The following is a 25303-nucleotide window of genomic DNA, read 5'->3' as shown; positions in this document are numbered from 1 at the left end:
ATCAGGGCCATTGACTCATCCTCCAATTGCTCCAGGTCTTCCAAGGAATAATAATCATCTCCTGATTGATTTGTAGTAGGAGAATCAAATTCTGCTACTATCACATTATCTTCAACCTTGGAAGACTGTACCATTCTTTCTGACTGTTTAGATTGTTGTTGATATTGTGGTTGTTGTTGTTGTTCATCATCTACTAGAGCAGTAGACGTGCTGACCACTCTTCCTTTCCCGTAAACTTCCTTCTGCTGAATCTGCTCCAACTCATAAGTCTTTAACACACCATAGAGCCTTTCCAAAGAAATCTCACTCAGATCTCTTGCTTCTCTTATGGCAGTGATTCTATGTTCGAGATGAGTTGGCAGTGTTAAAAGGAACTTTTTGTTGACCTCCCTGATGGAATAGTATTTACCATTAATGTTCAGGTTGTTGATCAATGCATTGTACCTCTCAAACACTTCAGTGATTCCTTCCCCTGGATTGGATTTAAAGTATTCATACTCAGAGGTTAGGATTTCTAGTTTGTTCTCCCTAACTTCCTCTGTGCCTTCATTAATAATCTCAATAGTTTCCCAGATATGTTTGGAATCTTTACAATTCATCACATGTCTATTCATCAGGGGATTAAGGAAAACTACTAAGATTAATTGAAGGCTAGCATCCAGGGAGGCTTCTTCTATTTCAGCAGGAGAGAAGTCCTCAGGATCCTTCACATAAGTTCTCGCTTTGGTGATCACCACATCATTTTCTATTACCTCTGGTTCAATAACCATAGGAATTTTTGGACCCTTCTTCAACACTTACAAATATTTGGGATTAGCAACCTGTAAAAACAGTAGCATCTTCTTCTTCCACATAACATAATTTTCTTTATCGAAAAGTGGAATTTTAACGGTTCCAACTTTTTGTGTAGTCATTATGAATTTTTTGAGTGAATAAAAAATTCAAGAAGTGAAAGAAACACAAAAGTCTAGGATCTAGATTTGTACGTTAATCAGAAGTCTCTGATACCAATTGTTAGGTCCCAATTTGTTTGTAGAAGGGGGGTTGAATGCAAACAATACCGTTTAATCGAATAAAATGCGGAATAAAATTGTGAAACAAAATTCAAGTTAAATAAAACTTTTATTAAACTTGAAAGGTGTTACAACTACGGTATCGGTTATAAGGGATTAATCTCAAATCAATTATTACAAATCTAGAATAAATTCGACATGAACTTTTTCTATTTTTGTAATTAAAAGATCAAATGCTAAATGCGATTTGAGATTAAGTTCTAGGGATTTTAATCCGCTAGATTGATACACAAGAACAAGATAAATATTTCTAGTTGATTGGATTTAACTTTACAATCTAGAAATTTAATCTTGAAGAAAAGCAGATGAAAAATAAAATGTTGTGCCTTTGTTTTCTGCTTCTTTTTCTCTTGTGTGTTCTGTTTTCTGTTAGATTGGATTCTGTAAGAGTGTTGATCAATAAAAGTCTTCTGCTTCTTTTATCAAACACCGAACTGAAAAATGTACTGGCATGACAATCTCTTTGGCCAGCAAGTCTTTCGGTATGACAATATTTACAACTAGCAAGACAATCAAAATGAACTAGCAAGACTTTCGGTATGACTATTAATTGTCATACCGATTGTCATATTAGTTCAAATGAATTGTCTTGCTGAATTAATAACAGATTTTAATCTAAACAGAAATTCTAATAAGACAATTAAATGTATTGGCATGACTTTCGGTATGACTAGCAATTGTCATACCGATTGTCATACTAGTTCAAATGAATTGTCTTGTTTTGAATTTAAGCAGATTTTAAACCAATTAAAATCTTGTAAATCCTCAATATTAATTCTAAATTAATTAATCAATTTAATTCAATTAATCAATAAATTAATCTTTGCAGATATAATTTATTTTCTTAATTAAATTATATGACTTAATTAGTTAATAGAGGATTAATACTAACCCTGAGCAGCATCCATTCTTCTGACAATCTTCTGAAAATCACTGAGACTTATGAATCAATTCCGCCACTTCAATGCTGACACTCGATGTACTGTCTGGTTCATGAGTGACTAACTTCCGTGACGTTTCTTCATGTCTTGACTTTGATACTCTGATTTTCTTCAGATTAAATCCTTGTAATAAATGATACCCTGACGAGATCTCTGTCACTTGATTAAATCCACGATCTTGATTTATATCACTGAGGCATGATCAAATTCTTGAACTTCTTCCAGTGAATCTTCAAGTCTGCAGATGAACAATGTTTCTTTATCCTTTGACAGATGTTACTTTGTGAGATCTTTCTGATGATAGATCCACTATTTACTTATTACATTCTTATTTGAGTTGAGTTAAATCCTCGAATAAACGAATAGGTTATGACATATGCCTTTCAAGAATGTTTATCTTAAACAAGCATTGAGTGAGGTTCTCAATGAGATTGATGATTCCATCAAAGATGAATCCTTAGTAGAAGAAAACAAGCTATTATCTGAGAAGGTCTCTAAGCTGAAAGAAGAAGTCAACTACCTCAAGAATGAGATCGAGATGAAGGATGCATGTCTTGATGCATTAAAGAAGGGAACTTTTTCTGCCCAATCAAATGCATCTTCTGATTTTATAGTTCCTGAACTTAAGCAAAAGGTTGCCCAGCTGGAAACTGATCTAGCCAAATGTTTTCATGGAGAAGGAACCTTGAATGCTTTACTTGCCCAACAGAAATCTTCTCTTGACAAAGAAGGTTTGGGGTATGGATCAGCCAACAAGAAGAAGGTTTTTCAAAGTGGCTACAAAAGAACTCCTATGAAATACAAGATGCCTTATGAAAAATGTCAAGACTGTGGCAAATCTGGTCACACTAATTCTGCATCTCGGTTATGTGGTATTAAGGGCCACAATACTAACTCAGCAACTAGATCTAAATCTGTGCATAAATATGTTAATATTGTTCAAATGTGGATTAAGAAATCTGACAGGCATTTGTATAAGATTTATGATACTAACATTCAAGGACCCAAAGTCACGTGGGTACCTAAGAGATAAAGGATCTTTTGCAGGTTTGTTTTAAAGTCCATGTTCCTCGAAACAAGTGGATTATTGATAGCGGTTGCTCTCGTCACATGACTCGAGATAAATCAAAGTTTCTCTCATTAATCGCTAAAGAGGGAGGCTTAGTTACTCTTGGAGATTCCACTACCGTACGTATTGTAGGTAAAGGTATCATAGGTAACGACAAGTTTGCTATTAATAATGTTCGTCTAGTTGATGGTCTAAAATATAATCTTATTAGTGTAAGTCAGTTAACTGATGCTGGTCATAGTGTTAAGTTCGATAAAGATGTTTGTTATATTGGTAATAAAGCTAACGAGTTTGCTTTAGTAGCCAAAAGAAAGGGAAACATCTTTGTGTTAGATTTTGATGAGCAGCAAGAAGAAATCTGCCTAGCTACCGTTCAAGAGCAACATTATCTGTGGCATAGGCGTCTTGGTCATGTTCATATGGATCTACTTCGAAAGATATCTTCACATGAGTTAGTTCGAGGTTTACCAAAGCTGAAATACAAGAAGTTAGAACCATGTTCAGCTTGTCAGCTTGGAAAACAGGTGAAAACTTCCTTGATTGCGAAGAATAAAGTATCAACTTCTGTTCCTTTGCAGTTGTTACATCTAGATCTTTTTGGTCCAGAAAGATATGTAAGTTTGGGAGATAAGAATTATGCTTTTGTTATAGTAGATGATTACTCTCGTTTTACTTGGGTGTTATTCTTGCGTACTAAATATGAAGCTTTTAGTGAATTCAAAGATCTTATTACTAATCTTGAGACTAAGTATTCTTTAAAGCTCAAGACTATTCGTAGTGATCATGGAGGAGAATTCGAGAAAGATTTCGTGACTTTCTGCAAATCTAGAGGCATTACTCATGAATTCTCTGCCCCGCGTACACCTCAACAAAACGGAGTTGTTGAACGCAAGAACAGAACTCTACAGGAAACTGCTCGTACTCTTCTTCATGAAAGTAATCTGCCACGTAAATTCTGGGCAGAAGCAGTAAACACTTCCTGTTATGTGTTCAATAGAGTGCTTATTCGTCCTATTTTGCTTAAAACTCCTTATGAATTGCTTAAGAATAAAACGCCTAACATCAGTTATTTTCGAGTATTTGGTTCAAAATGTTTTATCTTAGATACACAGAACACTAGAGGAAAATTTGATGCTAAGTCTACGAAAGGAATTTTCTTGGGATATTCCACTACAAGCAAAGCCTATAGAGTTTATAATTCTATCAAACTCAAAGTTGAAGAATCTATCAACATTGCATTTAATGAATCTGCCTTGAAGATATCTCAAATTGAAGAAGATGTTGCGGATCTATCGTCTCATTCCCAAATGAGACAGTCTCATTTTGACAAATCAAGCAGTCAAGACTCTCCAGGTCCATCTCAGTCTTCTGATAATTCTTCGGGATCTACTCAAGCTTCGGATGAATCTTCTGGCTCTCCAAAGACTCCCGATAGTGTTTCAAATATGAATTCTGTTACTCCTCTGGATAAATCTTCACAAGCGGAAATGAGGCAGTCTCTTTTGAATGAGACAACTCCTATTCATTTCCAGGCAGACAATTCTAATGAGGAAGAGATGAGTAATATTCAACTTCCTAAATCTTCTAGGACTGTGAAGAATCATCCACCAGATAATCTTCTTACTGATTTAGATCAAGGGATTTCTACGCGAAGTAGGCTTCATAACTTATGTGCATTCTGTGCCTTTGTTGCTGAATTTGAACCGAAAAATGCTCAAGAAGCTGTTGCAAATGAATGTTGGTCGGTTGTCATGCAAGAAGAATTGAACTAGTTCGAATGTTGTCAAGTCTGGGAACTTGTTTCTCCTCCTTTTAATGCCAAAGTCATTGGTACTCGTTGGGTTTTCAAGAACAAGAAGGATGAAGATGGTAACATCATTCGAAATAAAGCTCGTTTGGTGGCTCAGGGATACAACCAACAGGAAGGAATTGATTTCGACGAGACATATGCCCCTGTAGCTCGTCTCGAAGCTATTCGGATTCTAATGGCATTTGCAGCTCACAAAGGATTCAAGCTTTACCAAATGGATGTTAAAAGCGCATTTTTAAATGGTCATCTTAAGGAAGAAGTTTATTTGAAGCAGCCTCCAGGTTTCATTCATGAAAAATATCCACACTATGTCTACAAGCTCAAAAAGTCTGTTTATGGATTGAGACAGTCCCCTCGATGTTGGTATGAGCGTATCAGTCAGTTTTTGCTAAAGAATGGCTTCACTCGTGGTACACTCGATCCAACTCTTTTTATTTTTCATAAACGCCATCATTTTCTATTAGTACAGGTTTATGTAGATGATATTGTGTTTGGATCAACTGATGAATCTTTGTGTAAGTGGTTTTCTAACTGCATGTATAAAGAATTTGATATGAGTTTAATGGGTGAATTGTAATATTTTCTAGGCTTGCAAATTAACCAATCTGATGCAGGTATTTTCATACATCAAAGTAAGTATGTGAATGATTTGCTTAAGAGATTTGCATTAGAAAATATTTCTGCTAAAGCTACTCCGATGAGTACATCTGTCAAGCTCACTAAAGATGAACAAGGTACACCTGTAGACATTACTAAATATCGAGGTATGATCGGCTCATTATTATATTTAACTGCTTCTCGTCCTGATATTATGTATAGTGTTTGTCTTTGTGCTAGTTTTCAATCTCAACCGAAAGAATCTCATCTGAATGCAGTTAAACGGATTTTCAAGTATCTTAAGGGAACTAGAGATCTTGGAATATTTTATCCTAGTTCTACTTCTTTTAACTTAATTGGTTTTTCAGATGCTGACTATGCAGGGTCACAGGTTGATAGAAAAAGTACAAGTGGTGCGTGTGAATATTTAGGTGATTGTTTGGTTGCATGGAACAGTAAAAAGCAAATATATGTATCTCTTTCTACTGCTGAAGGAGAATACATTGCAGCTGGTAGTTGCTGTGCTCAAATTTTGTGGATGCAACAAATATTGCAGGATTTTGGTATTTATTATACAAATATTCCAATTTATTGTGATAATACCTCCGCTATTAATATTTCTAAAAATCCTGTTATGCATTCTCGTACTAAGCACATTGATGTTCGTCACCATTTTCTGCGAGATAATGTCTCAAAAGGTAATATTGAGTTAATTTATATCTCAACTGATAAGCAAAGAGCAGATATTTTCACCAAACCTTTAGGCGAAGATCGTTTTTGTCTTATGAGACGTGAACTTGGTATGTGCACTATCTCTCATTAATTTACTTTTACATCCCTGCATGCATTCTATTTAGCTTATTTGTGTCAATTATTTGCATAATTCATCTTTGTGACTGAAATTGTATAATCGAGTGTTTAATTAATTGATTAATTTAATGCTGATTTATCTATGGAATTTATTGATGAATTTTTGTGAATTAATTGCTGTGTTTGGTTTAATTAGTTTGCGTGTTTCAGTCTTAATTATATATTTTATATGTAATTATTTGATGGGACTCTTGAACTTTGGAACTGAACCGAGTTGCATGTATTTTCCTTTAAGTCTTTAACTTTGATTTGACTACTCCATCTATTTCTTCTCAATCTTTGTGTGTCTCCTCGTTTTTCGAGATACACTCCACCTTTCTACTTCTATCTCACTTCTAACTCTTCATATTCTTCTCTTGTTCTATATAATCTCAACTTCTTTTTCTTTTCCTCTTTCCAAACGTTTCTCTTCTTCTTCAACAATGTCGACCCCTCATACTCGATCCAAATCTAAACCCGCTAAAACCCCTAACCCATCATCTTCTTAAACGCCAAAGAACTAATCCTGATACCTCTACTCCAATGTCAGCCGAAAAATCTTCTCAGCCTAAAATCGTGTCAAAACCCATTCTTAAAGAACGAATTTGTGATCTTGCTCTGCTTCAGCGAGTGGGTGTTGTTGATTTATTCTCCGCTCTCGGTTGTGAACCTATTTTATCCCCACCAGATGTTATTTACCCTTCTTTAGTCCGGGAATACTATTCTAATTTCTCAATGATAAAGGAGGATATGGTTTATTCTGAGGTTCAAGGTGTTCCGATTGTGTTCAATACTAATCTGTTGTCTCGAGTTTGTGGTATCTCGTGCTCCGGTGTCTGTCGGTATACCACGCATGCAGCATTTATGGAGTTTCCAGGATTATAGTATGAAGAACAACTGAAAGTGATTCTTGGTGAGAACTTTATCGGTACCTCTCTTAAGCCCATGGTACATGATCTTACTCCACTTGCTTTATTGCTTTTTAAATTGTTTCATACAAATCTTTTGCCTCGTAAGAATGGTCGTGACCGTGTCACTTATCAAGATGTTATTTTAATTTCGATTTTCATGACTAAAACTCCTTGTGATATTGCTTCGTTGATTATCAAATACATGAGTCATTGTGCATCTCATTAGTCTATGTACTTGTCCTTTCTTGCTTTGTTGACAAAGATCTTTAGAAATTTTTCTATCGTTTCTGATGATGATAACACTGAGTCAATGTCTACTATGTTTGATATGTCTGTCATGTCTGCTAATAATATTGAGATTATTGAGTCTGGTATTCTTATTTTTTGTGAGGGTCATAAGTCGTTTGGTTCATTTCCTGAGTCTCCTCACTATCTGTCTGATCCTGATCAAGAGGACTCTGTTTTATTGAAATCGTTGTTGTCAAAAGTTTCTGAAAACAACAATCTCTTGGAATCTCTTAAAACTCAGTTTGCTTCTATCGAGTCCTTGGCATCCCTGACTTCACAAGTCAGTATGATGCGTGCCTCCTATGAGATGTTTAATAAGTCTGTTACTGCTTCTCTTGAATCAATAAATGCTAAGTTGGAGATTTTACATGTCCATGATAAGAAGGTGAGTAGGGCTATAGATTTTGAGTTTAGTGTGCTTCATGAGGGGATGGTTACCGCTGCAAAGGCTTGGGAGGAAGAATTTGTCAAGCTCTTCTATAAACTTGGTACAGAAACCAAGTACATATCTCAGCAGGTCTCTACTCGTAGCATGCCATGGCACCAGAAAAAGGATTGGCTTGGTGATATGACTCTGGCCGAGATTACTTCTCCTTTGCCCCTGCCTGCAGTTCCTCCACCCGAAGCTTTTGGGATGACTCGTGCTGAATATCGTTCATATATCTTGGAATGGCTTCGCAAGAGGGATGGGAAAGCTCCAGATGAAGGCAAGTTAGACAAGCTGTTCTCCGAGTATGGTGATCCTCCAGTTTACCACAACAAGGGAAAGAGAAAGACTCGAGATTCTGCTCCTGTCGATGTTGATGATTCTGACTAGTTTCTTTACCCGCCTTTTATGATGTTGAGGGGGAGAATTTTTAATGTGTTTGTTTAAGACGATCGCTTTATCTGGTTTGTGTTGTGTGTGTTGGTTAAGACTTGGTTTTTAATATTGCTTTGTTTGGATAGCACTGGTTTATGTGCTGGATTAAATATTTAAGGTTTTATAACTTTAAGTACTGTTGGGTGCTTGGTTTTTAATCTTGGTTTTTAATCTTATTTGCTGTCCCATTTGTTTACCTGTCTCATTTGATTAGTCATATGTTTCATTTGCATATTCTCATGATTACCAACTGATTGTTGCATATATACACTGTTACTATCTAACATATTGCAACAGGAGATTAAAGTGTTTTTTTATAGGGGGAGCATAACACTTCTTTACCCTTGGCATCATCATAAAAGGGGGAGAATGTTAATCCGTGATTTCTGATGATGCATTGAAGAAGTCTACAGCAAATCAGATTGTTAGTTAGTTAGATAAGTATTAGAGTTTTGTTTAAATGTTAACTTAGTTAACTGGATAACCTTTGACTTATCTTTTCAAAACAAACTCTATTTTGGATAAACCTAACCTATTTCAAATATTCAATCTTTATCAGGTTTATCTCTTTGAAGAAACAAACTAATGGATTACTTGTTTTACACATTCAAATATTTCAAACCTAATCTTATCTTTTATTATATTCAAAAGAGTTTGAAATACATTATATCCGTTACGTGTTTTCTATATATACTCGACTTGATGGTTTCCAGTAATACAACTCTCTACACTTTCCATCTTATATATTTCTGAGAAAAACATCCTCTTAATTACATTCATTGATTATCCAGTTAATTAAGAGTTTATAGTCGAGTTGTAATCTTTCATATTATTATCTTTGTATTTGAAAGAAAGGTGTATTGTATCACTTGTCCCGGGTTGTGGGAATATTGATTACAAGATCAAGGCCAAGTAGCTATGTGCTAGGTAGCTGTGTGCTAGGGAGGGTTCTTTCATTCAGGGCCAAGATTGTAATCAAGAAAAGTTTGTAAGTACTTTATTTAAGTGGATATAATACTTTCTCTATGCTAGTTGGCATGGGGACTTGGATGTAGGCCATAGACTAGGTATAGGGGCCGAACCAAGTGAAAAGATTTGGTGTTCTTGCCTTAACATATTTCCAGCATTGCATGTTTATATTTCTACAATTTATATTTGGCTGAATATATATAGTATCTGTCTCATTTAGATACAGCCTGTCTCATTTGCTAAGACAAAAGAGACTGTCTCATTCGTGAACAGTTGCACTTTAACTAATTCTGTTGAGCCTACGAATTTCATACATAAACCGGCAATCTACCCTCAGATGTCTCCTGCAGATAAAGTTTGTCATAATATAGTGTGTCATGCAGTTTAGAAGTCATCAGCAGAAGACTTGGTAACATTTCAGTTTATTACTTTTGCAAGAAATAAGAAAATGCAAAGGAAGAATCTTTTTAATTCTTTGTAAATCTTTTTTCCAACGTCTAATAAAATATTTTTGTAACGTCTTCTTAAATTACTCTACCTCCTTCTCTATAAGTTACTCTTCTGTCTTTAGACTATATACTGGTTGATTTGATTGAGGTTTGATATAATAATTTGTCCTTCGTCTTATTAAAAAATATATATACGTTGTGTTCTTCTGGTTCAGTTATGGTTATGAGGTATTGCTGCGTTCCATCTCCTTAAAATTGAGTGCATGATTTGAAGGAGAGCTGTGTAACCCTTGGGGGACGCCTGTTTTGATCGCACCTAGATCAAGGCGAATTATGCTTTTAAGTAGACCTGGCGGAATATGGATTTGGACCGGTTTTAACTCATTAAAATGGATTTGGACCGGTTTATGAACCAAAACCATATTTTAACCATATTGTATCAAATATGGTTATAATTTGGTTTGGTTTTATACGGTTATGGATTAAAATTTGGATATCCATATTTTTATAAAAAAATTAAAATCTCCATCAATCAATTTTTAGTTGTTTTATTTAACATTGTTTAATATATTTAATTATTTTAAAAATATATATTTCTTTATGGTTAAATATATAGTAGTAAATTTTTTTGCTGATCAACTCTACTTGGCTTTTAGTAAAGTAGGTATATGGATGTTAATGAGCTAATGATTATAAACAATAATCAGGGCTCTCTGACTAAGTTGGATCAATCTCAACATATTTACACCAGCTAACAATTACATTTGCTAACAAATTAAGGCAGAAATACAGTGGGAAATGAACCTGAACCTGCCAAATAAAGCCATATAGCAAACAGAGCTCCGAAAGTTTGAACTTCATAGAAGCACAAGCACATGCTCTTTTATCTTATCAAGCTATAATACCATATGACTAACCAATGTTGGATGCTGATGCAATTTTGATATTGCATATTTCACACACGGTACAAAGGAATAAAAGTACCAACACTCTCTCCGTTTAAAAGCAGCACTGGGAACTGCTGCATATTTATCTGAGTATCTGATCTTGTTGTCGACCCCTTTCTGTATCTCTATTTTCATCTTGATTCTCTAGTCAATATGATGAGCACCTTAGTAGTAGTACATATCTGGAAGATAAAAAGGCAAAACCTAAGAATATAGTGATAATTATAAGATCAGTGCTTAATACCAAAAAGATAGAGACAATCTAAAAAACAATCTAAACTATTTAACAATATGCACAGTGATCAAATGAGCTGGTTGATGGTTCTAGCTAGTGTAGAAAAGTTTTTTCAATTAGCAAAAAGTAAAAGAGAGCATCATGGTTGTGACTTAAGAGTAAAGAAACTACTTGAAATAGAAGCAGCAACAAAACAAGATCACACACATTTCAGTAAAAGAATAGAAAAATTTGAGAAACCATATAAGCATTTTGGATGCTGCAGAAGGCTTTACAAAAATTTAAATTGTGCACACCTAGGACATAAAACACAACAGCTATAGTTTTACACCAACAGTTTGTTCTACAAAGGTTAAACTGAAAATAGAAAATATTATTCTGCCAGAGGTTCAAGAGGATGCACCCATTAATCAACAGACCCATTAATCAACAGGTAACACAGTGGCCAGTGTATTCAATGGTACCAAGCAATTAAATAGCAAATCACAGGAGTTGCTACTTGTGACTATGTTTCTACCATAGAACAGAACAGTAAATAAGCATATTACCTTACAATAGCAAATGAAATAAAACATCAATTTTCCGGAGTCTGCAAACTAAGTACAAGCTTCTCAACATCGCCAATGGAATCTTCCAAATCACTTTCTTCATCCCCAAAAACTACAATAATTACATTATAATGTGTATTGAAAACTAAATAATGTGTAATTGAAATTAAATAATGCAACAAATTAAAATGGTATTAACTTTACCTTTAGCCCCATATAACCAATTGCGAGTGCATAATAACGCCTCTGCATTGTCCGGTGTAATAGAACCACGATACTTGCTAATAATTTGACTTCCAATACTAAAAGAAGACTCGGAAGCAACAGTAATTATTGGCATGCTTAAAATATCTCGTGCCATAGCAGATAAAATGGGGTATTTGCTTTTATTTGATCTCCAAAAAGAAAGTACATCAAGTTTCACTCTAGCATCCAATTTACTTTCTTCCAAGTACAAATGAAGTTGTGATTTAGTTTCATTTTGTGAGTCATTTTGACAAAAAATTGATTCAAACTCCTACAATATTAAAACAAAGTTAGCATAAGAATAAAGCACATATACAAATATATAAAATGAACACTAAGATCAAAGAAAAAGCTTACATCTATATCATCCATTTCTTCATCATGGTCTTCGTTAGTAACTCTTGGACAAGAAGTGATGGATGTTGAAGAAATATTTGATATTCGATAGTAATCCAAGTAAAGCTCCTCCATCTTCTCATAGATTTGTCTAACTTTTTCAGAATAATTTGTAGGATAGATCTTTCTAAAGACATACTCCACGAACTTTAACTTGTAGCGAGGATCCAATATTACAGCAAATGACAATATCAAGCTATAATTCTTCCAATATTTCCTAAACTTTTCATTCATTTCAAATGTCGTTTGATATAAAATACTACCCTCGTCTTGCATTTCATTGCTAATAAGTGACTGTATCTTGTACACTCCATGAAAGTAAAGATTAAAAGTTGGATATTGACTTCCCGAGAATAAAACTGTGATATCATAGAAAGGCTTTAAAAATTGACAAATTTTATGAACTTTGGCCCATTCTTCATCTGTTAAATAACCCACATTTTTATCTACTAATTCATACTGAGATAAGGCAACCTTGTACTGCAATGCACTCTCCAACATAACATAAGTAGAGTTCCATCTTGTTGGAACATCTTGAGAAAGTTTCTTCTTGCAATTAATTGAAAGTTGACTAACAAATTCTGCCTATTTTATCATCCTTCATTTTGCTCCTCTAACATATTTTACCATTTCTCTAACTTTACTTACACAATCATCTACAACTTTAAGGCCACTTTGAACTATCAAATTCAAGATGTGTGCACCACAACGCACATGAAAATAATCCCCATCACAAAGCAAGACACCATTCATATTCAAATGACTTTTTAAAATCTCTATGAAAGAATTATTTGCAGAAGCATTATCAAGAGTCAATGAAAACACCTTTCTCTCAATTCCCCACTCTTTAAGCAAACTAATAAATTTTTCTGCCAATAACTGTCCAGTGTGTGGTGGAGGCATAAATCTTAAATTTAAGATCCTTGACTGCAATTCCCAATTTTCATCCACAAAATGTGCAGTAAGAGATAAGTACCCATCCATGGTTGATGAAGACCATAAATCAGATGTAAGACATATTCTCCCAGATAAAAACTCTAACTCTTGTTTCATTTTTCTCTTTTCAATCCTATATATATCCAAGATATCAGCTTTTATAGTGTTTCTCGAAATGTCTTGTACTTTGTGATTTAAGTACCTATGCATTTCCCGAATTCCATCATACTCAACAAAATTAAAGGGCAAATTATGTTGTACTATTGATTTTCCCATTAGACTACGATAAACACTTTGCTCAAAAGGAACAATTTCAAGCTCATCACCAGGCACAACTTCTCCATGTTTTGAAAATATATGCTTTCGCATATTTGAGGTACCATGTTCACTTATATATACTTGATCACATTTTTTACACCTAGACTTTTGTATTCCATTCTCCGTAAACTTATCAAATAAATCCCAAATTATTGACGTAGATTTCTTAAACCTTTTTGTAGGTCTACTAGTGGTCGAACTTTGTTCTTCTTCCATTATAACTTTAAATCTACATCAAACCAACAAAAAACAAAAAAAAATATAGATATGTACAATAGAATTAGACTGCCCAAATAATAACATATACATAAACATACCATGAAATATAAACAAATATGCATACGCTATCACAATTAGTACACTGTACACAATTTGACCAACACGCCTAAACATACATACATGAATCGAACATACATATACATAAATTCAACATACCCAAATATTAAAAATAACTCCGTCAAACAGAAAAAGTGAAGATGTGTGTCTCTATGTATGTTTAGGTGTTTGTAGATACATACCAGAGAATCAACTTGAGCTTGAGAATACGGTGCAAAATCAGCCAAATCTTGCTCGAAGATGAAAGGTAAATCAATTAAAGTTTCTTCTAATTTAGTGTAAAAATAATTTTAGGACCCAGGTGTATAGTCGTGCAGAGAGAGGGTTACAGTTTTGCTAGCTGAATGTCAATTGAGTCTTTAGGTCTTCGAAGTCTGTTTCTGAAAATATGAATATCACACATTTGATCCATATTTAGGCCCATATTTAAGAGAAATACGTGATTTTGAAACCAACCAAATCCAAATAAAATGTATGATTTATTTTTGGGCCAAATTTTAAATTTTGATTTGGTTTGGACTGAATATATGGTTTTGGGCCCATATTGCCAGGTCTACTTTTAACGCAGTGATCTCTATCACGCCACAACGTTATTTTTTGTTGTTTATTTTTTCTTTCTCTTTCGTGTTTATATCAGTGAACTTTCTACCTTCAATTTAGAAATGAAAACTCTCGTTGTTATTGATATATTCATTCTCCCAAGATGGCCCAATCATTCAATAAACTTCTTCTTGATCTATCGAAGATGGAACCTTTAGATGGCGCTAATTACAAGTGATGGTCTCAACGAATGCTAATTTTCTTGGATTTGGAACAGCTTGAAGTTGATTATGTTCTGTTTAATGACCATCTTCAGGTATCTTCAACCATTGTTACACCTGCTGTAGATGTAACTGTTTTGGAGTCGAGTTCAGACCCAGAAAAAACTGAAGTACGATAAAGATCACAAAACTGCAAGAGGTCAATTGGTAAGTCATATGACAAACCACAAATTTAATTTGTTTATTAATAACAAGTCAGCCAAGTCAATTTGGAAAATCTAGTAGCTGATATGATAAAAGAAGGCACCAAAATGTGTGAAGTATTGCAAGCAAATGTCCTCATCGAAAATTTCCTGATTTGTGGTCTAACTTCCGAAATTTACTCAAATACAAAATGAGGGATATGTCTCTGCAAGAACTAATCAGCCACATGAAAATTGAAGAAGCCAGCGGACTAAAGGATAAAGGTTCTTCAACTGGTAATGAATTTTCTGTTAAAGCTAATATTATTGAGTTTTCTATAAATGACAGGTACAACAAAAAAATTCTAGGAAAACAAAACCAGAAAAAGCTTGGAGTCCATCAAAACAAATCAGGACCGAAAAAAAAATTGAAAGAAAAAGAATAGGGGCGGAGGCTGCTATGGACATAAAGCATACCAATGTCTTCAACGTGCCGATGCCCAAATGAATCCTACAAAGCATGAGAACAACAAACCCCAAGCACATCTAGCCGAAGAAAATGAAGTCATTGCTGCTGTTATTTCTGAGGTGAATATGATCGAAAATAAAGCTAAGTGGGTGGTGGATATTGGCGCCACCAAACACTTCTGTTCCAACCGGGAGTGGATTTTGTAAAGGCTGAAGAATGTCAGCGGATTTTGTTCTACCGAAAGAGTGTTTCCCCTTATTAATAAAGAAGAGTATTGATTACTCAACGATGACTGAGTTGCTTTTGTGCATGTGTTGATTAACTTTTTCTGGGGTTTTATTTTGCAACAGATATGCTCTGGATTTGGGCATGTCATAAAATTTACAGTTCATCATCAGTGTTCACGAATTGGATTGGTCAGGATTGGATTGGTCGATCAAGTAATTCAGGGTCATTAGTGTCTTTAGATTTGCTTCCAAATGTATCGCACAACTTTTTGGCAAAGATTCTCTGCTTTAAAACCTTGGAGAATGTGATAGTGGAAAAGGCGTTTGTTCTGTTAAGACCACCACAGCTGATTTAGAATTCAGGGATGAGATTTTGTTTGAATTCTTGTATGCTGCTAGTAACGATTGCTCGTGTATGAATATAGTGCCAAGAACAAAATTCTAGGTCACAGACGGTGATGATAGAATTGAATTCACAGCACCTCTAGAATTTTTAGAAAACAGTAATGCTCTATTTGGTCATAGACTCAAAGTAGTGCTGTACTAGGAGGAAAAGCAGAATTTCTTGGGATTTATCTACTATACAAACCCGAGGTTACAATTATAGACGAGTGAGACAACACCATCGTCAATGTAGATGAAGAAACGATACATTCTTTAAAACCGTCAAAACATCTTAAAAGTCACAAAAACCGCGGCTTTCTCTAACGTTCTAAGCAATTGAGTTATTTGAGAAGTGCAAGAACTGGATCTTTATCTCAAGAAATAGATGAACAAGAAAGTGCTTTGCTTGATTGACACAAATCATTTGTTTCACCCCTGCATAAACCGACGTTCCATCTTCAAATCTCTCCTGGAGAAACATATAGAGAGCAGTTATGATATCCGGATGGAGTTGATGGACATGGAAAACATGAAATTTTATATGGAGGAGTCCCAAAGGTAGATAAGTATTAGTAGCATACGCTAGGGAAATATAAAGCATGCACACTTGAGTAAGTCGACTTTTGTATAGTTTTATGTCTCTACTTTGAATGCTTCAAACATAATTGAGATAAGAGTTTGTTTGTCATAGCATATTCATGTATATGTTCACCTGCATTTCATGAGATAATACTATTAAATTCATAAGAATTTACTTGGTTTATCTCTTACCTACATGATGATTGATCTATAATTTTCTCTGGAGTATGATTTAGGTTGGAAACTCGAAGTCAATAGTTATGGCCCATCAGAGTATATCGGTTCAGTTTAGGAGGACCTAAACCGATAGCTAATTTAGACAATCCTTCTGAAATTGATGTTAATTACGTTTTATAAATTAGCGGTGCTTGTTTTTTTGTTTTTTGAAGTGGGGACTTGTATTGAACTTTCATGACCAGTTTCTAGCTAAATTACTGTGAGAAGAAATCACAAAGTTTATAGTTTGAGAGTAGAAAACAAGATTGTGATGATTTAGATTACATATCCTTTAAAGTTTCCTGCAGTACCTGCAAATTAAAGATATGTTCAGATAATTCTGCCTTCACATCATGAAATTTATTAAACATTTTAGTTGAACCCATTTTCTTCTCTAAAGTTGATGTAGAGGTTGTTTTAATCTCTACATTGTCTCTGATAATTGCTGGGTTTAGACTATTCCCATTGTTTAACCTCGGCTTTATATACAAGTTCTACACCCTGTTCGACGCCCATAAGGATGTTAGTACTTGATCCCTATCATATTTTTACTAGGAACAGAAAACTATTGACATCCTTATCAGATACATTGTGAAATGTTCTTTTCAGACATTTCAGTTCTGACTGGTTTCAGAACAACGTTCCGTTCCCCTGCAACAAATCTATATGGGCAACTTAGGTATCATGTAAACTATGCATTATCAATAACGTCATCGTGTAACTTTAGTACTTAATTATTAATCATTTCGTTCTTAAATATAAATTTCTTTGAATTTTGGCACGTATTTAAAATTTTGATTTTTGGGACATTGATGGGGCTCATACAGCCTGTAAAATTTAGTCCCCCCCCCCACCCCACTCCCTTTTTCTTCCACTCAAACTGTTCTTTCTTCAATATACAGTATTCCAACTTTCTTTTTCTGCAAAAGATCCCATTTTTTCAATGTAAATTTCTCTCCAGCTACCTTTTTTTGACCTCTATATTTGCTTTTTAAATATTATGGTCTTGTTAAGTAAACTTGATTTAATGACTTTATCATGTTTATTCAAGAACACTCTTTTATGATTTCTGAAGCTGGTGTTTAGTAGCTTCTTGAAAGATTATATATGATGAAATATCTAGTGTTATCCAGTTAAATTAATAGGTACAAGTTGTAGTTATTAATCTTATAACTTGTTTTTAGCCACTGTTTTAAAGCTCTACAATTTGCTCTCTGAATTAATAATGGCTTCTACAAGTCATACTCAGAATCCGCTTTCTTCTGTTTCAACTTCAAATCCTACTCAATGGGATGTTTTCCTAAGCTTTAGAGGCATAGATACAAGATACACTTTCACTGATTATCTTTTCGACTCTTTAAAGCGCACTGGTATTCGAACATTTAGGGATGATCCTGAGCTACGCAGGGGAGAAGTCATCTCAGATGCTTTGCTCCAAGCTATACATGAATCCAAGACTTACGTTGTTGTCCTCTCTGAAAACTATGCTTCTTCCAAGTGGTGCCTTGAGGAACTCATGGAGATCCTCGGTTGTTGTCAATCAATGGGTAGATTGGTTCTTCCTGTGTTTTACAACATTGAACCATCGGTTGTGCGATACCAAACTGGGAGTTTTAGTGAAGCTTTTAACACGCATGAATCTCGTTTTGATAAGGATAGGTTGGATAAGTGGCGTTTAACACTGATGAAGGTGGGGAACTTTTCGGGATACCGTATCCATGAAAATATGTGAGTAAACATCTTTAGATTTTCTGTAATTGTTGAAATTGAATTGCATTGGGAAAAAATTGAAGTAGTAGTATATATTCCCCTGATTTTTGAACAAAATATATATATTCCAGATTCATCTGATGACTTAACAAAGATCAGATACTGTATATAATAAATAAAATTGCATTGCAGGTCTCAAATTGATATTATCCATGAAATTGTTGATAAAATTTTACACGAAATAAATCCTTCAACATTGGACGTTGCTAAATATCCAGTTGGGCTAGATTCTCGTGTTGAAGACATAACATCATTGTTGAGCAATGTCACAAAAGGTGTCACCAGGATTGGTATATATGGTATGGGTGGAGTTGGAAAAACAACTCTCGCCAAAGCTGTGTTTAATCAACACTACCACCGTTTTCAGGGCAGCTGCTTCCTACCAAACGTTAGGGAGGCTTCAGAAACAAGAAAAGGCCTGGCATATTTACAACAGAAACTTATTAGTGATGTTCTTAAATGTAGGAACATTATTGTTGACAATGTTGACCAAGGAATTGAGTTGATAAGAGCTAGAATTTGTTCAACACAAGTTCTGATTGTTGTTGATGATTTGGACAGCATAATGCCACTAGAATTCTTAGAAGGGCCATTTGCTTTCGGGAGCACAATCATAATTACAACGCGACATGAAGATCTCTTGGAATCAATTAGAGTAGAAGCCAAATACAAGGTAAATGAACTGGGTGATGCTGAGTCACATCAACTTTTTTGCCAACATGCATTCGGAGGAGATGTTAAGATGTCCAACACATTTAGCATATTGTCGCAAGAAATTCTAGAACGTGCTAGAGGGCTTCCGTTGGCTCTTAAGGTTTGTGGCTCGACCTTGCTTAACAAATCTGAGGAAAATTGGAGATGGTTCATCGACAAATTGAGACGAGATTCTATTGTTGATATTGAGAATATACTTTTGATTAGCTTTGATGCGTTGAAATTGGTTGACCCTGTGATGCAAGATATTTTTCTAGATATTGCTTGTTTTTTTGTCGGGCGTGAGAAAGGAGAGGTTGTTCAAATAATGGAAACTTGTTATAAGTTCCTGAATCATGGTATTGACCTCTTAAAGAAAAGAAGCTTACTGACTATAGATAATGAAAATAGGTTGAGGATGCACGATCTGCTTCGCGACATGGGAAGGAAAGTTGTGCGTAACAACTCTCCTATCGAGTATGGAAAACATAGTAGATTGTGGCGATCACAAGATATATACGACGTGTTGGAGAAGCAAGAGGTGATTTTAATATTTATATAAAATTCTGGTTTAAGATTCATATGATGGTTCTATATAAATATATAAATGATATAATATTACTCATGAACTTCTCCTTATAGATAGATATATGAATATATACTTGTACAAAATGATTTTATGCGTTCCATTTGCACAAGTAATCTCTCTATCTCTTAAATTTACTCAAAAACATTGGTCATTAACTTTTTTTCATTGACATGGATGCGCGAGCGTTAGGGAACAGAGGCCATTGAAGGTATCATCCCTAGCAACTTCTTATTGCAGATTAATTGTACACTAGTGAGAACTCGTTTTGCTGCCAAACAATTCATAAAGATGAGTAGATTAAGATTTCTTTACCTCGATCATGTGGATCTTACTGGAAGCTTAACAAATACATTTAAAGATTTGAGATGGCTCTATTGGTGGGGTTGTCCTTTAAAATGTTTGCCTTCTGAATTTTATCCGCAAAAACTTGTTTTCCTTGCGTTGCCTCGCAGCAAAATGAGAACAATGTGGGAGCTAAACATGGTAGGTACTATTATTGTGTTTCTTGCTTATAAGATGATAAATAGTATTAACATGTCTGATAAATTGCTCACAATTTCTCTCGTTTTTACAGATTCCGCATGTTTTTGGAAAGTTAAAGACACTAGACATGTCGAATTGTGAAGATTTAACTACTACTACAGACTTCACTAAAATGCCTTGCCTGGAATTTATAAATCTTGAGGGTTGTAGTAGCTTGGAGGAGGTCCACATATCAATTGGAAGTTTAAAGAGGCTTGTTTCCTTGAATTTGCGGTTCTGTGAGAACCTAAAATGTCTTCCGCACAGCATCTGCAACTTGAAAGCACTGAAAAGTCTTAATATAACATGTTGCCATGGGCTGCAAGCAATTCCTATAAACTTGGGGAACATTGAATCTTTGGTTGAGCTCGATGCAGAGGATCTAAGTGTCTGCAAATTACCAAATTCGATCGGACTTCTTAGTAATCTTATTAACCTGAATTTACATTATAACTGCAACCTTGAAACTCTTCCGGACACCATTTGCAACCTGAGGTCAATAGAAATTTTAGATATTGGTTGTACAGGGCAGAGTGAAATGGGTAGTTTGAAAGCATTACCTATAGAGTTAGGAAACATTGAATCTCTAAAAGAGCTCAAAGCGGGCGCGCTAGGCATTTTAAAATTACCGGAATCAATAGGACATCTTAGTAAACTTGTTAAACTGGATTTAGGAAATAACTTCAACCTTGAAAATCTTCCAGATAGCATTTGCAACTTGAGAGCGCTAAAAAATCTAGATATTGGTGGTTGCACTAGTCTCGAAGTATTGCCTATAGACTTGGGGAACCTAGAATCCCTGGTAGAGTTATATGCTGGGAAACTAAGTATTTCAAATTTTCCGGAATCAATCAGACACATAAGATCACTGGAAACTCTTATACTTGCAGATTGTTGTCATTTGTTGAACATTGCAGAACTGCCTTCTAACTTAAAGAGGATAGGCCTTGAAAGATGTACGTCTATGGATAGATTACCAAATCTATCCAATATGAAGCAGCTGGAGGAGATAGACCTTACAGGTTGTAGTGGTTTGACAGAGATTCAGGGCTTGGAGGAACTGACTTCTATTAAAACACTTCATATGGGAGGTTGCAACTCATCTTTGCTAGCAAACACTTTCACAAAACGTTTTTTTCAGGTTTGGTTAATCTCAAACTCTTTATGTTCATAGATTAGTAAGCCAAACCTTGTTTCTTATAGGGTGCTTTTCCGAAATATTTAGTCTTAAGATATCCGCTTCATGTTCTGATATCTTCCTAATATTTTTTCTGAAAAAAAACATGTTCCTACTAATGCATGTATTAGCCTGAATATATTATTTGACTAATTGATTTAAGGGCATCTCTTTGCAACAGGTTTACTCTTCATTCGGGCAACACATAAAAATTTACGCTCCATCATCAGTGTTTCCTGATTGGATTAGTCAGTCAGCAGATTGGATTAGTCAATCAAGTAATTCTGCTTCAACAGTGTATTTACATTTGCCGCCAAATGTGTCACACAATTTTTTGGGAATGGTTCTCTGCTTTGAACACATGGAGGCTTTGAATTTACAAAGAGCCTCTTATTCTGTCATGACTACCACAAATAATTTTGCATGGAGCGACAGAGGTAATCTCCCCTTTTCTGATTATGATGATGAAGATTATGACCATCTCTCATGTATGGATATAGTACCAAAATCAGTCTTCTCATTGAGAGATAGTGATGATAAAATTAAATTCACGGCAGCTCCAATCATATTTGTTTTCGATTCCACTCCTTTTGGGGGATCCGAATTAATAGCAGATGCGACAATTCTTGGGATTCATCTACTATACAAAACAGAGACTGCAGTGATTGACAAGTGCGAGATCACCATTGTCAGTGCAGAAGAAGAAAGAAGCTGCCCCTCTAAACAATCTAAACACTTTTCATTATGAAAGTGGCAAAAGGCTCTCCTTTGAAGAAACGGATGAACAAGAAAATGCTAAATTTGATAGAAGCGGAGTATATGTTCCACATATTCATAAACAGGTACTTCCCGGAGGATATAAATACTCTAATCGAGATATGCACATTTCGTGTATTTCCCTAACACGCACCCTATTAAGGGTGTATGCTTAAATATTTGATGACTTGAGAAAATAGTTTGTTCGTCCAGACTCACAGCATATCTATGTACATGCATTGAAAATTATAGAAATATTAAAAACTCGTACACTTCAAGCAGATGATGCAGAGAGAAACAGAGAACTAAGCTCTTAGGTTTAAGGTTTAGGGTTTAGGTTTTGTAGTAATACGGTTTTGCAGTTGTTACTGTGTGTGTACAGTACTTCTGAAAGTGAGATATTCTTGGCAACTGAACGAACAGAGAGGGTTTTAAGATACAGATTTTGTTAATTTAACAACTAGTCCCCGGAAGTTTAAAATTAAAGACGTGTTTATAACTAAAATTTGTCAGAGGAACCTTGATCATCAATCTTTAAGAAATATCAAAAACAAATATCAAAGATAACCACATAAGAACCAGAATGTGTAAGTTTACATAGCTGCAAATCATGTGCTGCTTGATCAATCAATTAAGAGTTAAATAAAAAGTTGAATATATTTGGAATCGCTTGGTTGCAAGTAGCATTGGAGTGCAATTTGTACTTAGCCCGAATAAACATATAAAAATTATGATATATAGTTTGCATTTAGCATTGGATTGAATGGAACATATTCATTTTGAGAAGATAAATGAGTAAATGAAAGATGTAAATAATTGTCTGATAGAGGAAAGAAATTTCATTTTAAAATACAAGCTTCCCTGAATTAATATCACTCGGACTGTTCTTTCCTCAATATGCTATATTAATCTTAACAGTTGTACAATCTATTGTCTGAACCTAAGCTTCAGAGGCATAGATACAAGGTACACATTTACTGATTATCTTTTCGACTTTTTAAAGCACACTGGTATTCGTTCATTTAGGGATGATCCTGAGCTACATAGCGGAGAAGTCTCAGAAGCTTTGCTCCAAGCTCTACATGAATCCAAAACTTACATTGTTGTCCTCTCCAAAAACTATGCTTCTTCCGAGTGGTGCCTTGATGAACTCATGGAGATCCTCTGTTGTTGCCAATCGATGGATAGATTGGTTCTTCCTGTGTTTTACAACATTGAACCATGGGCTGTGCGATAATAAACGGGGAGTTTTAGTGAAGCTTTTAACACGCGTGAATCTCGATATGATAGGGATAGTTTGGATAAGTGGCTATTTACACTGACGAAGGTGGGGAACTTTTCGGGATACCATGTCCATGAAGATATGTGAGTAAAAAATTTTAGAATTACTTGATTGTTGAAATTAAATTGGGCTGGGAAAGAGTTTAAGTAGTATGTTCCCCTAATTTCTGAACAAAATATTTATTCCATATTCATCTGATTACTGAACTACAATGAATAAATTGCACCGCAGGTCTCAAGTTGATATAATCCATGAAGTTGTGGATAGGATTTTGCATGAAATAAATCCTTCGACTTTGGATGTTGCCAAATATCCGGTTGGGATGGATTATCGTGTTGAAGACATAACATCATTGTTGAGTAATGTCACAAAAGGTGTCATTAGGATTGGTTTACATGGCATGGGTGGACTTGGAAAAACAACTCTTGCCAAAGTTGTGTTTAACCAACACTACCACCGTTTCCAGGGCAGCTACTTCCTACCAAACATTAGGGAGGCTTCAGAAACAAAAAATAAGGTGTGGCATATTTACAACAGAAACTTATCAATGATGTTCTTAAATGTAGGAACATTATTATTGTTAATGTTGACCAAGGAATTGAGTTGATAAGAGCTAGAATTTGTTCAACAAAAGTTCGGATTGTTATTGATGATTTAGACAGTACAATGCCCCTAGAATTTTTAGATGGGCCATTTGCTTCAGGGAGCCAGTCATAATAACAACGCGATATGGAGATCTATTGGATTCAATCAAAGTAGAAGCCAAATACAAGGTAAGTGAACTTGAAGTTGACGAGTCCCGCCACCTTTTTTCCCACATGCACTTGGAGATAATGATATATCTGACACATTTGTCGAATTGTCTGAAAAAATACTATAATGTACCGGAGGTCTTCCATTGGCTGTTAAGGTTTGTAGCTCGACCTTGCTTAACAAATCTGAAGAAGGATGGAGATGTTTCATCGACAATATAAGACGAGTTTCTATTGTCGATGTTGAGAAAATACTGTTGATTAGCTTTGATGCGTTGAAAATGGTTAACCCTATGCTGCAAGATATTTTTCTAGATATTGTTTGTTTTTCATCGTATACGAGATAGAAACTGGACTTGATGTAATGGGAACTTGTTATACATTCCTCAATCATAATATCGACATTTTAAGGAACAGAAGTTTACTTACGGTCAGTAAAACAAATGTTTTAGGGATGCACGATCTGCTTCATATCATGGGGAGGAAAATTGTGTCTAAAAACTCTCTTGGCGAGCTTGGAAAATATAGTAGATTGTGGCGATCAAAAGATATTAACAATGTACTGAAGAAGCACCAGGTGAATTCAATATATCCCACAATGGTTTCAGATTCATGCGATGGTTCCTACAAAATTTCGAGATATTATGATGTTACTCATCGACATCTCCATATTATAGAAATATGTATATAATTTTTTCTCTCATAAACTTTTTTAGAAACATTGGTCATTGACTTTTCTTATTGAAATGTGTGCGTGTTAGGAACAGAAGCAATTAAAGGTATCATCCCTAGCAACTTCTGCTAACACACTCAATTTATGATTCTATCAGAATCTTAAGTAAGAAACAGTTATGCAGCCAAAACATTCAGAAGGATGTGTATATTAAGATTTCTTTACCTTAAAAATATGGATCTCACCGGAAGCTTTAAGCAAACATTTACGGATTTGAGGTGGCTCTACTGGTGGGGTTGTCAATTGAAGCGTTTACCTTTTGAATTTGATCGGCAAAAAGTTGTTTTCCTTGCATTGCCTGGTAGCGAAATGAGAACAATGTGGGAGCTAAACATGGTTAGTACTGATTGTACGTTTCTTGCATATATGATAAATATATAAACATAACTGATTTAATTTCACCTGGATGCACTCATTGTCACAGGCTTCAC

The 25303-nt window shown here is 34.9% G+C and overlaps 2 protein-coding genes across 6 annotated transcripts; both read left to right on the top strand.

Annotated features, from left to right (window-relative positions):
* The first annotated feature begins 14392 nt into the window (after window positions 1–14392).
* LOC141671256 (TMV resistance protein N-like) lies at window positions 14393–24020 on the top strand. 5 transcript variants are annotated; one of them, XM_074477428.1, is made up of 8 exons: window positions 14393–14748; window positions 15073–18326; window positions 18501–19602; window positions 19840–20133; window positions 20225–21313; window positions 21531–22191; window positions 23132–23470; window positions 23619–24020. In XM_074477428.1, exons 2-6 carry the CDS (start codon window positions 17824–17826, stop codon window positions 22095–22097), a joined length of 3555 nt encoding a protein of 1184 aa, XP_074333529.1. In that variant the 5' UTR covers window positions 14393–14748; window positions 15073–17823; the 3' UTR covers window positions 22098–22191; window positions 23132–23470; window positions 23619–24020. The 5 variants fall into 5 exon arrangements, with proteins under 5 accessions (XP_074333529.1, XP_074333532.1, XP_074333531.1 ...); XM_074477431.1 differs by having other exon boundaries at window positions 14393–16414; window positions 17985–18326; XM_074477430.1 differs by having other exon boundaries at window positions 14393–18326; window positions 23132–23432.
* On the top strand, window positions 23599–24960 carry LOC141673266 (TMV resistance protein N-like). The gene is made up of 5 exons (XM_074479996.1): window positions 23599–23904; window positions 24073–24160; window positions 24278–24473; window positions 24551–24716; window positions 24901–24960. Exons 1-5 carry the CDS (start codon window positions 23599–23601, stop codon window positions 24958–24960), a joined length of 816 nt encoding a protein of 271 aa, XP_074336097.1.
* The last annotated feature ends 343 nt before the right edge of the window (window positions 24961–25303 follow it).

Source organism: Apium graveolens, chromosome 7 (assembly GCF_009905375.1).
Source record: "Apium graveolens cultivar Ventura chromosome 7, ASM990537v1, whole genome shotgun sequence".
In the NCBI taxonomy this organism is placed as follows: Eukaryota; Viridiplantae; Streptophyta; class Magnoliopsida; order Apiales; family Apiaceae; genus Apium; species Apium graveolens.
This window is presented reverse-complemented; position numbering and strand designations above follow the sequence as displayed.